Below are 15177 nucleotides of genomic sequence, written 5' to 3'. Positions count from 1 at the left end.
CTACTGAATCCACCCCTGAATTTCGCTCTCCACTGAACACTTTCGCCAGCAGAATCGTGGGAAAAATGGTCTGGCGTGTAAAGTGAACCGCAGCAGAGAAAGCAGAGTTGCCAAGTTGCCATAGAAGCTGCAACCACGCAACGGAAATGAGAAAACGCTGCATGTGCGGGCTCCGTGTCCGCCGAAAATAATGCAACAAATTTAGTGCTCTGACTGGGAAATGGAGTGCATGCATATATCAGTCGCCGGTGACAACGTTTCCAGCTGCTCCTCATTGTCAACCGCAATGTCGCTGCCGGCACAAAACAATTCCAATCGCGATTCGAATCGCAGCTGAAAGTGCTGCTGAAACTAAAACTATTGCCGCAGCCACAAAAATGCGCAGAACTGCAAAGAGATGCAGCTCCAGATTTTGGCAAAAAAAAAAAACAATTTCAAATGCCTCTCGCCTGGAATCGATTCTTCCATTTGCTCTCAGCTCGCGGCCACAGAAACTGAACCTGCAACAGAAACAGAATCTGGAACTGAACAGATCCGAATGGCTGGGAACTAAGGCCTACGGCGAAAGTATGCCAATGCGTTTCGTTTACAAAAGCAGGCGCAAATGCCACACATTCACCGCTGTTCGCTGAGCTCAACCGCCATTACCTGGTTAAGGGGGCCGCAAACAGAAAGGTCTGGGAACAGGAGATATGGTACAGAGAAAGAAAATCTACCTTAATTATGTAACATTTCATTTTAAAGTGAAATAAATCAGTAAATTTTCGTAATTTGTTTTAATTCCTTTACGTTGCTGTATTTGTGCTTCACCCTTTGATGAGTTACGAAAGAGATTTCTTCCAGTGCCTTTCACTCCATCTAGCGTCACAATTTATGCAACAATGTAGATGGGCAGCCACGCCCACTCTTCGTATTGCCCCACCGCATTGTCGTTAGCTGCTAAAAACCCCAGCCACGTAAAGTGTGTGTTTGTGCATGAGATAAATTATTTAAGCAACAAACTGTGCTTTTCGCACCACTTTCCCTGCAAAGTGCTGAGCATATCACCGCTTATTCAGTGGCAGGTGGAAATCAATCGACATGGAAAGTGGATTGAATGTCTCACAAACAATGGGTATTACATGGTCGAGCTGGGAGTCTCTTGCAGAATCGAGTTTATTGTGCGGTGCAACTGCAATGTTGTATGCATTTTTGATGAAAGTGCTTCGCATGCGAGTGTGTATTTGCAAGGGAAAGGCAGAGTGTGTGTGTGTGTGTGTTTGGCAGTGCGAGTGCGCACTGTACGGGTGGACTCATGTGACACAGTTTCCGCGACAGCCAGGACTCCGGGACAGAACCCATTCGAGCTCATTTTTCAGCACGGACAGGGAGAAAGTGTTCGGCGCGGAAGTGGCGAAAGTTTTTGCGTTTTGTGCAACGCACGCGACTAGCAACGTGAGTCAGTGGAGGGTATAAATTTAAGAACTCTTAAATTTCAGCTTGAATTTAAGTAGCACACAGGAAGAAATTCAGATTCTAGCTCTAGGAAACCCAACTCTGGCCAAAATTATGAAGGATTAAGAGCTTATTTTTGCGAAAAATCCTTTTTTCTTCGGAAAATTTTCACACAAAGAAAATAGTAATGAAATTTTTGACTAAATTAAACATCACGTATAGAACTGATTTTTTAGTCTCTATTATTTCACCCAAAGAATTTAATATTTAATGCATAAAGTCCATAAAGTTCTTATTTCTCTACTAAAAGCCTTTACGGTTAATCCTTTTTCCCCGAGTGAAAAATTACTGCTTTTCTGGCTGAGAGACAACAATAAAGTTTGCCGTTCCATCGGATCTCCTCTCCTAACAGCCTCTACCAGCTTTTCCCAGTTTTAATGAAATTTCGTGCATAGTTGAAAACCACTTTAAAAATGTTTAATGCGCCTATGCCCCGCCCTCACAAATTTGGCCTTCTACCAACCCCTGCCGCCTGCAACCCCCGCAAAACGGCTTACGCACACACCCCGCCCCCACAAAAACTCACACAAATCACCTTCCTGCCATTGGGGTTTCTCGGTGCGAAGTGGTTTGCATGTTTAATGCATTTCATGCATGCAATTTAAGGCCAACTGCATTTTTGGTCATTTGAAAAATATGTGCTAGTGCCTCGACATGTGCCACTTGGGCAATGTTGTTGGCCCGAATGACCGGCAGCCAAAGGATGGAAGGTGACTCCCGCCCGAGAGTGCTGCCCCCAAAAATTCATATGCAAAACTCTAATTTCGGCAGTTGCCTCCTCAAAAAGGGGATGGCAGGCGGTTGGGATATCGCGTCGAATGGAAAGCCCAGACATATTTATGCATGCCGAGATATTAACGCAGGGGTCGGCTCGTATTTCGACAGGCAGTCGGAGAAACTGGAGAGTGTCCTGGGTATAAAAGAGATTTAAAGTGCTCCTCGAGGCCCCCATTCGACACTTTTTATAGAGGGTACTAGGAGGATTCTAGGGTAGATTGTGTTGGTGGAGATTTATGTGGCAAGGCGTCTAGGAGATGGAGTGAATGAGTTTGGGAAAGTTATTCATATTTTTAAGAATGTTATCTGAAAGGATAACCTGCTCCCTTCAAACGCCTTAAAGTTTGAAATCCCTTTAAGTACTGAGTATCTTTAATTCGTTTCCAGCGCTGCCTTATTTTATTACTCCTTCTTGGATGTGAAGTGTGTGCGTCTTAAAGTTCATTTGGCTGCAAAATTTGTGCAATTTCACACAAGCGTGCACTTTTGTCCCGAGACAATATAAAATCTGAGGGTCGACAAATTCGCACAGGGCCATGTCCAGCATTAAAGCCTGACCAATTTTCGCCCGTTTCCTTTGTCCTCCACCACGTCCAGGTCCAAGTCCTTCCCTTTTACTCCCCGTAAAATGATGATCTGCGAAAATGTCCTTTTATGTCCGCTGGGCGCTAAGGACCTGTAAAAGTGTCTCTTAAGAAGGGAGCGGCTAAAAGCAGACAGGTGGGTCAAACCGGAGTGAGGCAATGGCCGTGTCCAGGGGTATCGTAAAAGATAAAACGACCCAGCGCAGACACACAAAACGGAAAAGTGCAGTCGGCAGAAGGAGGAGGCGGAGTAGAAGTAGGAGGTCGCTTCCAAAAGCAAAGACTTTTGGCCTGTTTGCTGATGCTGGCGTTTTCCTCTCGCTTCTGGCGACTCCTTGGGGCGTCTATTGGACTAGATGAGAAGAGTCTTTTCCTCTACTCGACTGCAACTTCTTCTTCTCCTTGCCAGCTCTCTCCTGTAATCAAATTTGTTACGCTGCGTTGGTGTCCTGTCCCGTCGCGCAGGACCTGCTCTTGAACTGCATTTAGCAGGGCCGAACATTTGTTACGCTCCGCTGCGCTCATTTGTCGCCAAAAGCTGCGTGCCCCGGTCAGACTGTTTTTCTTGCCGCCATAGAAATTGGCTTTAAGCTGCTGCCGGGCGACAGCAATTTTCACGTTGGCCATGTTGCCATGTTTCCATGGACAGGCCAGCACAGAAACAGGACAGAAACGATGCCCCCGAGGGCATGGCGAGTGCGTTAACACACTCTGACGGGTCACACGCACCGAGCAGTGTCAGTGGGGCCAGGACACGGAGCCAATGGAGGAGCTTCCGTCCGTCGACCATCCCTATATAGACACCCTTCCTCCTTTCCTCATCCTCACACATAACGCGCTAACGTTCCGGTATGTGCGTACTGCGCGTTTATTGCCATCCTGGGAGTCCTGGGGTCTCGGCGTAAACGCGAAGGACTCGCTGCTACATTTTTATGCTAATTGAAACCCATTCAGATGGAAACAAATTGCCATCGATAGACGGGCCCCTCTAAGCAGGGGTGTGAGTGCACTTAAAGAAATCTTAGTCCTGCAAATTGGAAAGCAATGTATTGGCTTAGAAATGACTTACAAACTTAGGTTTTACTTCTGTTTAAAGCCAATTTAACTTGGTTTTTCAAAAGAGAGTGTTTATTTTAACATTAAATCATTATTATCTATGATATAGAATCAAAGTTTATTTGATTTATTAGAGAATTACCTGTCACAGAGCTAACTCCTAATTACAATCGTATTTCATGACTTTCCAATTAGCAAAATCAACAGCGTAAAACAATAGCCTATTAAATGCTAAAATTATTTGGCGATGCTGTTGTTTAAAATAACTAAGCGGAATAATTTACGTTCCAGAGTTTTTATCTAAATAATTACAATTAAAACTGATTTTGAATACCCATTCTGAAAGGTTATTGTGATTTACTTATCATAGTTATAGTTTAACATTACTTTGTTCTACTGATACGGTGAGGTCTCTAATTGGAAACAAGTTTTGATATATATATGTGATATAAACCTGATACTTTGATGTTTATTTCCCGTGTAGAACCACAGACTAACCCGCTTACCGTTCACCCTTTTCCAATTTCAGGCAGCAACAGCCGCTCGATGAGCAACGTTCAGCAGTCGGCGGTGGCCCCCTCCACACTGACCGCCGCCCTGCCGCGCTTCCTGTCTCGTGGACACACCTATCGCGCCGTCGTCGGGGACACGCTCGTCCTGCCCTGCCAGGTGGAGAATCTAGGTGAGTTTTCGGGGGTTTGGAAGGGTACTGGTTACTGGTTACTGGTATAATTAATCCAACGTTATTAGTATTGCGATGTGAAAATGCGACCATAAAAATAAATGTAGAGTTGGGCATACAACAACAACATCGACAATAATAATAATAATAATAATGGTAATATTTTCGAGGGGCGGCTGGCGGTGCAAATTATGCAAAATATATGCAAATATGTTTAGGCAAAATGTCACTAGACATAAATTTAATATTCGAGTACCAACGAGCATGGGCGACAACATTTGGCCAACCAACAGCTGTCAACAGCCTGTCGTTAGGTTTTGGCCATACGCACATCGCACATCGCAAATCGACACATTTTTCCCTTCGCATTTATAAATCGGCTTGGCCGGCAAAATATGCAACCTCACACATATTGGCAGCAAATAAATTTGGCTGATTAACGTTGCCAGCCGCAGAGGGCTACCGACCATTTGTCATGGCCAAATGGAGTTTAGTTTAGCCTCGATTCGCCAGTTGATAGATTTTCGCTCTGGATCCGGCCTAAAATGTTAGCAGCCATTCAAATGGCAAACGAAATGCAATCCAAGCGTGAATGCAGCTGGGCTGCAAATAAAATGACATTTGATTGCCCATGGATGCATGAATGGCTGCCGTTTTATTGAGAGATGCGCAGGAACAGAGGCATATTAAAATATTCAGCAATGCCAGAAATGTGTCTTCCTCATCTTCAATTAGCCAGGCTTAATACAAAAATTTCCCAGAAACGGATTGCAATTTATTCGCTTTGATTGCTCGAATTTCGCATATGAATATCTTAATTAATAAAATTCCAGAGCTCACTCATGTGTGTGGCCAAAAGATATCTTTGATAGATCAAAGTCGACCGTTCGGTCACAAAAGCAGCTCGGATTCAGGTCAAATTGGGTTTGCTGGCAGAGCTAAGTTTATTATTTCGCTAAGTGCCGCAAAAACTTTTAGCCATTCCCCCAACGTCGTCATCATCATCAAATATGTGGTCAATATGCTGGGCGTTGTTGGCAAACAACTGACTTGGCTGGCAGTGGAAGGAGTTGTGTCCTGTGGCAGGAAGTTACTCTGCGGATAATGTGAGTCCGGGGGCCAATGAAAATCGAATTTTAATCAATTAAAGGCGAACCGGACGGAATATTTGCCCTGACTAAACATTTTCAACTAATATTGACCGAGCTGATGGGCTTCCTTTGCGTTAGTCATTATCGCTGCCTGTAACCGCTTTAATTTTGACCCAGTTGCCAGCGCAAAAACAAGGGCGAAAAGTTTAAATTGCGACTGCTGTTGACATGCCAATAAATAAAATGCAATTAACCGTTCGCAGCAAATGAAAATAAATTGCACATTGATGGCAGCGACGACAGTCCGCACAGCATGCACTCCACTGCCCAGATTGACATCAGTCAAAGTTTCCCGCTCCGCGATTGTGCAAAAGGCAATGTAGATCAAAAGGATTGTGCACGGAGGGAAAAAATTGATGTATTGACAAAACAACACCTTTGATAAACATTACAATCAGCATGGATGAATGTGTTTAACACACTTTTTTCGTAGAAGAAATATTCCATAGGAAAACTAACTACAAAAGAAAAAGGTTTACATTTTTATACAATTTTTTAATATCAAAATGAATGATGCAGAAAGCTTTTATATATTCATTGCTTGTTGTTATTGCAAGGAGATAAGAAATAAATGGTAAAAGAAACTTACAAATTCAATCAATAAATAAAGATAATAACATCCAAGGACAATCACCAAAATTGCAATCAAAACTCAGCAAGAAGAGATTTATCTTTTTAACAAACTTTAAAGGTAATCCCCACACTCTAAGCCGTACTGAGCCCTCAGTTTTTCTCAAAGTGCATTTCCAACAAATGCCGTGTGAATTTCCGTTTGTACCAGCTTGTTTGTGCGTAGTTTTTTTCGCCTGCAAAATATTTTCATTTAATTCGATTCACTTGCCGAGGCATTAAAGTGCAATGATTTCCCATTAACGCCTGATGTTTCGACTTTTTGTGTGAGCCTGTTTTCAGCTGTTTCAGCCGTTTCAGCTGTTCAACACACATTTCCAATCTGCGCCTTAAGCTGTCATTTGGGCTCAGCTGGGATTTATAATTCGCTCGGCTTTATAATTCCCTGTAGACTCTCTCTATATATGGCTCATCAAATGCCAGGTGATGGTGATGTGAACTGTCCGTTGATTCGTTTGACTGAGGTTTTAATGGCAGACATTTGGAAAATGGACAATGAACAGATTCTGATGGTAATTAAACTCGAACAACTCTTAAAGTTTGTTGCTAAATAATCATGATGCCATCAGGAGCAGCAACATCAGCCACAGTAGGGAGTGATTTGATATGGCTTCCACTATTTGTTGCCGGAAATCTGCCCCCATCGATGCACTTTACTCTTGTTGCGGTTCTGGCCCTGTCAGTGCCGATGTTTCTGATAGTCCAACAGTCCAGTTGCCCAATGGGTCGGTGTGTACTTTGTTTTCCTTTTATTTTTTTCTCATTGCACTGTCATCAATCCGCTTCAGCTTTTAACGACGGGTGACATGGCGAGGGTTTGATTGCAGCTTTCATGCCCCAAGAGCTGCCGGCGAGGTCAAGCAGAAAGAGAGCGACGGGGCAAGCCTTTAATCCAATAAAAGAAATTAAGTATCAAATGGTCTATGAAGCCGTTCATTGATTGCCATTCACTATAGTACGATTCAATGCGATATGTAGTGCATGTATCTTCCTACATTCGTCACATATGTGCGAATCAAATACGGTACGTATACGTCATGTTGTCACCCGGTGAATGGCAGACAAAAACGCCGTTCAATAAATATTGAGCGCGGTTATAAATTGGATTTTCATTGGCCCAGCGGCTAGCTAGAGCATATTGACTTACCAAATTGCTTTCACCTAAAATCTATTGGCAAAAAGAAAGGTTCCCCGAGAAAGTGGGAAACTCATTTAGGCAATCGAACCCATCTTACAGGCTCATGTATGTATGAGCCCCAAAAATATATGAAATGAGCACTTTGTGGGCTGAGAGGGCAGCTTTAACTTTGGCTGCAAGCTCACATGTCGATATTGACGAGCTATAAAATGAAATTTTTATGGCATTCCTCGGCTCACTCCAATAATATCAATATACAGCCATTAGACTCTAATAAAATGCAGGACCGGAAATCGTTGAGGACTAATATAAAATCAAAATAAAACCCTCCACCACCTGCTCACCCACAAAATGCAGGGCAATCGCTTTCGGTCGACCCGGAGTCGATTCAATAATAATCGAGCCCCCAATAAAATGATGATTGCTCGAGTTTAAGCCGCAGGAATCGAGCGGGGTTTATGGGGGACTCTTTTCTTGTACAACTTGAGTGAATTTTTTATTTGCATTTGAAGTGAAGTGAGTTTCTGCCTTTGCCTTTCAACTCCTGTTAATAACCGGAAGGAAGATGGGATGGCAAGTGCCCAACCGGGCACACTCATTATGAACGCGAATGCATTTTAAAAGCGGCATTAATAATGCATTACTTTAAGCTGTGATTATTTAATGGCAGCTTAAGGTCAGGAAAATGTCAGCTGCCAGTGGGCATACACACAAGCACACACACACACACATCGAGGGTCAGTCGAGCGGAGGAGCATCGGAGGTCGGAAAAATAAAAACATTTCATTAAAATTTCATATTTCGAATGCTGAAAATCATACGAGTATTCCAACAAACCGTTGACCGTTGGACCGAAGGACGACCAACCACCAGCGTCCACCTACCACCCACTCACTCTTACACTGGGTAAACGTTGACGACGTCGTATTTACACAACTCTGATTTCGGTTTTACAGCACGTATACGTAATACGTCCGTGCGGCGCTTTTTCACGTTTGTTTTTTTAATATTTCCATAATAAATACAAGTTCATAAATTGTTCGAGGCCGGGTGAATGCTGGCTGGGCGGTTGTTCTGGGTCTCTCTCATTCAGGACTTAAGCACACAAAATAAATAAACATATTATACGCCACTTAATCTCATTTAACAAATTCTCGTTTGCCTTTTTGTGGCGACGACGACGACAATAAAAGCGATCCGAGTGGCATAAAATATGCAAAGAATATATATAAAAAAAAGCAAAGAATTATGCCAACAACATCTGCAAAATTATGTCATTTATATGAGCAAACATACTAAAAAATAGATGAAAACAGAAGCCCACACATATCCTGCCACGGCTGCTCCTTCTACTTGGCCGGGACCTCAGCTCCGGATAGACAAACAGAACAGAATCTGCAGAATGTTCACAGCTGAAAGATAGAAAGATGGAAAGATAGATATGTATCTCTGAGAGGACGAAAACTATTTTCGCTCGCCTGCCGTCTGCCGCCGCCTACCGACGCTTTCCACTTGCCACAATCCAAACTTTCCCTGCCACAGTGACAGCTGAAAGTATATGTCTACGCTGGCAGCAAAATGTTTCATGTTTATATTGCGGCATTTTACAATAAATTTTCGTAGCCAACGAGAAGACACATTTTGCTCTATATTTTTCATCTGCTTATAAGGACCCCTCTCTCTCTCTCACTCCCTCTCACACTCTCTCATCCTGTGTCCTTTTCTCATTCTACATCTCTATCTCTTGCAGGCAATTTCGTTCTTCTGTGGCGACGGGGAACAAATGTGCTCACTGCCTCCAACATTATGGTTACAAGGGATGAGCGCGTAAGACTGATAGATGGTTATAATTTAGAGATATCCGATTTGGAGCCCCAAGATGCCGGGGATTATGTTTGTCAAATCAGTGACAAAATAAATCGTGATCAAGTGCATACAGTTGAGATATTGGGTGAGTACACGTCGACATGTTTGCACAGCATTAGCACACATAGATTTACATTTGACAAGTGCCTCTTATCCTCGAGTCGCATACATCAATTAGCCACTGATAATCAAACCACTCTCCCCTCCAGTTCCACCCAGTGTACGAGCCATACCGACATCCGGACAATTGCAGGCCCGCAAAGGAGGACCCATTACGCTGGAGTGCAAGGGATCTGGTAATCCGGTGCCATCCATTTACTGGACCAAGAAGGTTCGTTACACATCGCTTTGTCCTCGCCCCGTACTCTTCGGCCATTTAGCTGGGGAAATTCCGATGCCGTTTTAAGTGAATTTCATTTAGTTTAATTGAATTTAATTCTCGCAACTGTTTCGCATCGTTATGTAAATTTAAATTGCGTTCTCGCTCATCCCAACGGGTGGTGCTGGTAAGCAGCGTGGGGTCAGTTGTTAAGCACTTTCCCTTTCAAATTTCACTTTCACTCGCTTTTAAGCTCTCGAGAGCCCGCCAACTTTCCCGAGGATTCAGGATCCGGAAATGGGAATGCGGGAAGGGAAAAGTTTTTCAGCCATTTTGGATGGCCAAAAGTTGCTCCTCGTTATTAATTAAAAATGATTTGCCTACATTAAAGTCACACACAGAACATACAGAACAGGTCTAGATATGAGAATACATTTTGTTTGTATTATAAATCAACAACACATATCTCATCACTCACAGTTTTCAACACATTGCCGCCGAAATCTCCGCTCGGCTGTGGGAGCAAACAAAAAGTGAGATGATAAATCGCAAGGAGGCGCCGCCGCCCACAACAATCTACGATTGTGGCATGTGGCTGTAATGGGGGGCAATTATGAATTCAACAAACACATAATTTTACGCATGAGCCAACAAAGGGATAACATATTTGCCATCCCAGCCAGCCAGGCCAGCCAGCCCAGCCAAGTCAGCCATTTCAAAATGGGCCAAAACGGGGAGCTAGACAAATGAATTTATGCCGACTTATATGACTTGCAAATGCGGATGCGAGTTGGCAATTAGTTTTCGCTGCTAATTTCGAGAAGTTTATCAAGTTGCCAACTAGAGCAGAGCAAGAGAGAGACACACACAAAGGGATTCCCAGTAGTAGTTCCCATTACCCATTAAGCATTGTATAGACTTGAGCTATATATTCGGGATTCGAATCTGGCATTGATTCGATGCCAGAGAGTTCACACTAAATCACTGTCAGCGACAGCCACTTGCAAATGCTGGGAAGGTGAACTGAGATTGCAGGTTACCAGGGAGAATTTCTGTGCTCGTGTTCAGAGCCTAATTAATGCGCTTTATGGACCCACAAAAGTATGCTACCCTATGCTGGCATGTATGTATATAGCTATGTATGTATGGGACCTAAGGAATTGCCAGTTGGCAATCGGCTAGTGACCCAGTCAGTGTCAGTGTCATTCGAACAGTTAGCACATGCACAGGGGCATACACTGGGAAAATTGGCTTAATGAAAATGGAAAAATATTGCCTTAATTCTTATCATCATTAGTTACCATCATTAGAAGGGACATTGAAGTACACCTTCACCTACTTTAGAGAAGCATTTATGATATATTTCTTTCATATTTATCATAAGCAAAGTCAGTTTCCTATCGCAGTGCAACAACTTCTATTCGCACACAAACTTTCAATAAAGCAAGTGTCGGAGTAAGCACTCCACGAATGTGTGTGCCATATATGTCTATGTCAGGGCTCCAACATTTTGGGTAAAAGTCTCGTTTGCATTACTGCACTTTGGCGCATTTGACATTTCCGTTCGATTTGTTTGCTCCCAGCCAGGTAGGTAGTACGATGAGTTTCCAATGACTCCACCTTTATGGAGTGACTCTACTTCCCCTCCTACTATGCTACAGCTCCACCCGCTCGCCTAGAGACAGTGCCAAGTTGGGTGTCACTCCATGGCGCTGCGTTCCATTTCAATCTGCCCCAGCATTTCCGTCGTGTTTTCGGCTGTCTTTGGAGCACACGTTGACACGTGTTCCCCCCGGGGGCGTCACTTGGCCCTAACCGTACCAAATCGAGCCAGGCTGAGCCGAACCAAGTCAAAACCAAGCCAAGCCAAAAGCCGGTTGCCAAAGAAAAGACGCTCGCAGCCAGAATGCTAGAAAGCCAAAAAGCTGACTTGCTACAACGCCCTTTTTGGCCCTTTGAGACCCGCTCCGATGTCTGTGTTTACATCCAGTTTTGCATGCTCCACATCCAATATTTGTGCAACTTGCCCTCTGGCCCCCTCTGCGTGCCCTCTGTCCTCTGTGCAGTCGCAGCAAGTTTTTCGCCTTTCGTTGGGGAGATGTCTTCATTTGGGTTTTGTTTCGTTTCATTTCATTTCGTTTCCGTACTTTTTCGCTTGCCAACAGCATTTGTCTTTTGACATTTGCTACTTGCACTCTCGCTGACTTCATTTTTGCCGGGGCCGGGCCGGGGCCAAAAGATGTCTGCGATTGATTCAATTTGTTGTCGCTCTGTTTACAAAGCGTTACAGAATATTCCGCCCCTTATACTGTATTTTTCCCTTTTGGTTTTTGGTATGTCCTTGCAGAGCGGCGCAAACAAGTCGTCGGCCAGGATCGGTGATGGACCCATTTTGACCCTGGAGAAGCTGGAGCGCCAGCAGGCGGGAGTCTATCAGTGCACTGCCGATAATGGAGTGGGTGATCCGGTTACTGTTGATATGCGGTTGGATGTGCTCTGTAAGTATACTTTAAAATATTTTTAAAATTTGTTTTAGATACTTATTATATAAGAAAATGTTAAGTAAAAGTGAGAAAACGCATCTAAGAGTTATGAGGATTGATCAACATACATACTCTTATGTTCCAAGCATATAATAGGAAAGGCTTTTACAGGAATTTCACATCGTCAAATATTACACTCCATTTTATTGCTTAAAGCTATATATCTTATCAAAGAATCCTATTAAAGTAAACATACCAATCCTAAGTATCTCTGCCGCAGAATCTGCCATTAATCATTGCATTTGCGTGAGTAAAGCAGCATCTTGAAATCTATTTGCAGGATAGCTAAACTTTCGCTTTACAACTGCAGATGCAAAAAAAATTGTAAAAAATCCAAGAAATCAGAGTCGAAGAAAAGTGTTTTAGGGTAAAAGAGTCTCGCGGGGCTCGTAAATCAGTGCCTTAAAGCTGCTGACTGCAGCGGAAAATGCGAAGCCAGAAACCGCTGTGCAGATATAACAGAGGAGATACTACTAGAGATGCATGCAACAATGCGGCAACACCGATTTTCGATATAGACAAATGCCGGGTTGAAAACAATTTGAACGGGGAAAAGAAAGCCGAGACCAAACGGAGTCTTAGCAACTGTATATAAATTGATTTTTGACTGTAATCAGATTGCTGCTTCGTGTGCTAAATTCTTCCATCGCCTCTTTTTGTTTCATTCTCTCTGTCTGTGTGTGTCCTTGCTCGGAATCCTGCCATCCTGCTGCTATACGGCCATCATCCTACCATTGCACCATTCTGCAACCTGACGGATGCCTGGGTATCTGGGTGCAGATCCCCCGGATATACAAGTGGAGAAGTCCTGGATACACTCGGGCGAAGGATTCGAGGCGAAGCTCGTTTGCATTGTTTACGCTGATCCAGTCGCAACGGTTTGTTGGCTCTTTGAATTCACCGTTCCATTCGTTCCATTGTGCCCAGATAGTTTTTGTTATTTTTCGTGGATTTTTAGATTATTACGATTACGGGGCCATGGGCAGGCAGGCTGGCTGCCTCACTGGCTGGCTTCAACCAACGAGCGAGTCATCCTGCCTCCTCCATCGCCATCGGTTTATGCAAGAACTTTGTTTTCAGGTCACTTTTTCCTGTTTTTCAGTTATTCAGCTTTTCGTTTCAGTTCTGTTCTGTTGTGTTGTGTCCTGTTCTTGTTCTCGCAGGCTTTGTGCCAACCTGGCTTGCAATTTCTTTTTCCGATTTCTTGCTGTGGCAAATTAATGCCATTTTTATTTGCCCAACTTTCGTTTCATTTCGTTTTTCATTTTTCGTTTCTCGTTTGGTATTGTGTGGCAGGAAGAAGTTACTGCAAGTGGGTCAAATTTTCAGTTGAATTTATTAGTTGTTGCACTCAATTGACATGTGCTTCATCTTCATCTTCATCTTCATCTCGATGATCATCATGATTGCTGTAGCTAATCCAAAGCCCTTCTCGCTGCAGGTGTCCTGGTACCAAAACTCATTTCCGATCCAAACTACCGACAGACGAACCATGAACACCCGGGCCAATCGGCACACGCTCAACATCCGCCACATCCAACAGGAGGACTTTGGCAACTACAGGTTAGTCTCGAACTGGAATCGACGTGGACAACTTGTGGCTTACAATGAACTTTGCTGGCCAGCGTTGATTTAGTCAATTTGGCAACTTTGGCTACAACTTATTTCACTTTTTGCCAGCCAGTTAGCAGTTCCAAGCTCTAAGTTCCAACTTCCCACTTGTCTCGGCTTCGGTAGAAAACGAGAAACGAGGCTTAGTCCGCTGCCGCATTTGCTACATGCTACATGTAGTGGGTACATTGGTACCCACGTCCGGCTTTTGGGAATTGTCTGAGCTGGGCGTGTCCCACCCATTTTGCGGACAAACAAGTTTTCCACATCAATGTCAATCTGTCTGAAACATATTAAAGAAGCGGAAGTTTCGCCATGTTGACACAACATTTCATGCACAAAGTTTTAGCCATCTTCTAAATGGGGGCGGTATGATGGTGGTGCAGGTCGTGGTGCCCATCGAACCACCAACCCAACGAGAACCACCCACCCACCTGGCCACCACCCACTGTGAGTGGCTTTTGTGCACACGACGTGTCGACGTGTTTGGATTAGTTGAGTCGAGTTCCCCAGTCGACTGCCAGCCACTTGCCGACTGCCAGATCGATGCGGGCACAAGCGGATGGTTGAACCTCCACCGCTTCACATGGCGTATGAGTAATGCTGACTGAGTGTAATGCAAAATTAAAAGGAAATTACATTTTTGGCGATGTGTTAGTGTGTGTATATGCAAAAGTGATTGCAGGCAAACATGACGCGCCCAGAAATTAACAAGCCAAATAAAAAAGCCAGCAGAAAATTCGAAAAACCAAAAGCCAATTAAGGCAATTAACCATTTAAGCCATATGCTAATTAGAAATCCCTTTCAGCTGCGTGGCGGACAATTCGCTGGGACGATCCCGCAAGTACATGGAACTCTCTGGACGACCCGGACCCGCCGAGTTTTACTCACCCAAGTGGGGTAGTTCAACGGACAGCTACAATCTGACCTGGAAAATCGATAGTTACCCGCCGTTGGAGGAGGTCCGCCTACTCTATCGTCGAGTGCTGGTGAGTTGGTTGAAGAGGACGGCGTGGTGTGTAATGGGTGGGAAGCCACTGGCAATCCGATATGAAAGGAGTATATTCAATTAATTAATTGTGAAATATGCACAAAGCCCCGATCCCGACAGACAGAGTCATCTAGACAATGGGGCGGGAAGATGCTCATCGCTGCTCCATTGCTCCATCCTCTATGAAGGCCTTAAAAAGCAATCCGATACCTTGACGTCTCGTCTCGAAATGGCTTTTATTTTTGGCGAAGGCTGCGCTCACTAATGAAGCACGTGATTAAAATTACATTCACCGAAATGTCTAAAAAATCAAGCAACAAAATGCCGGGAAAAA

At 43.9% G+C, this 15177-nt stretch overlaps 1 protein-coding gene across 1 annotated transcript in view; it reads left to right on the top strand.

Annotated features, from left to right (window-relative positions):
• LOC108115656 (neurotrimin) overlaps positions 1 to 15177 on the top strand; it is a 64608-nt gene that overhangs the window by 46382 nt on the left and 3049 nt on the right. Inside the window, exons 3-9 of the mRNA XM_017227215.2 lie at positions 4441 to 4593; positions 9263 to 9463; positions 9588 to 9709; positions 12045 to 12195; positions 13021 to 13118; positions 13682 to 13803; positions 14661 to 14841. Of these exons, the coding sequence (XP_017082704.1) occupies positions 4441 to 4593; positions 9263 to 9463; positions 9588 to 9709; positions 12045 to 12195; positions 13021 to 13118; positions 13682 to 13803; positions 14661 to 14841 (1028 nt within the window). The remainder of the gene's footprint in view (positions 1 to 4440; positions 4594 to 9262; positions 9464 to 9587; positions 9710 to 12044; positions 12196 to 13020; positions 13119 to 13681; positions 13804 to 14660; positions 14842 to 15177) is intronic.

This window comes from Drosophila eugracilis, unplaced genomic scaffold (genome assembly GCF_018153835.1).
Source record: "Drosophila eugracilis isolate 14026-0451.02 unplaced genomic scaffold, ASM1815383v1 contig_75, whole genome shotgun sequence".
Taxonomy (NCBI): domain Eukaryota; kingdom Metazoa; phylum Arthropoda; class Insecta; order Diptera; family Drosophilidae; genus Drosophila; species Drosophila eugracilis.
This window is presented reverse-complemented; position numbering and strand designations above follow the sequence as displayed.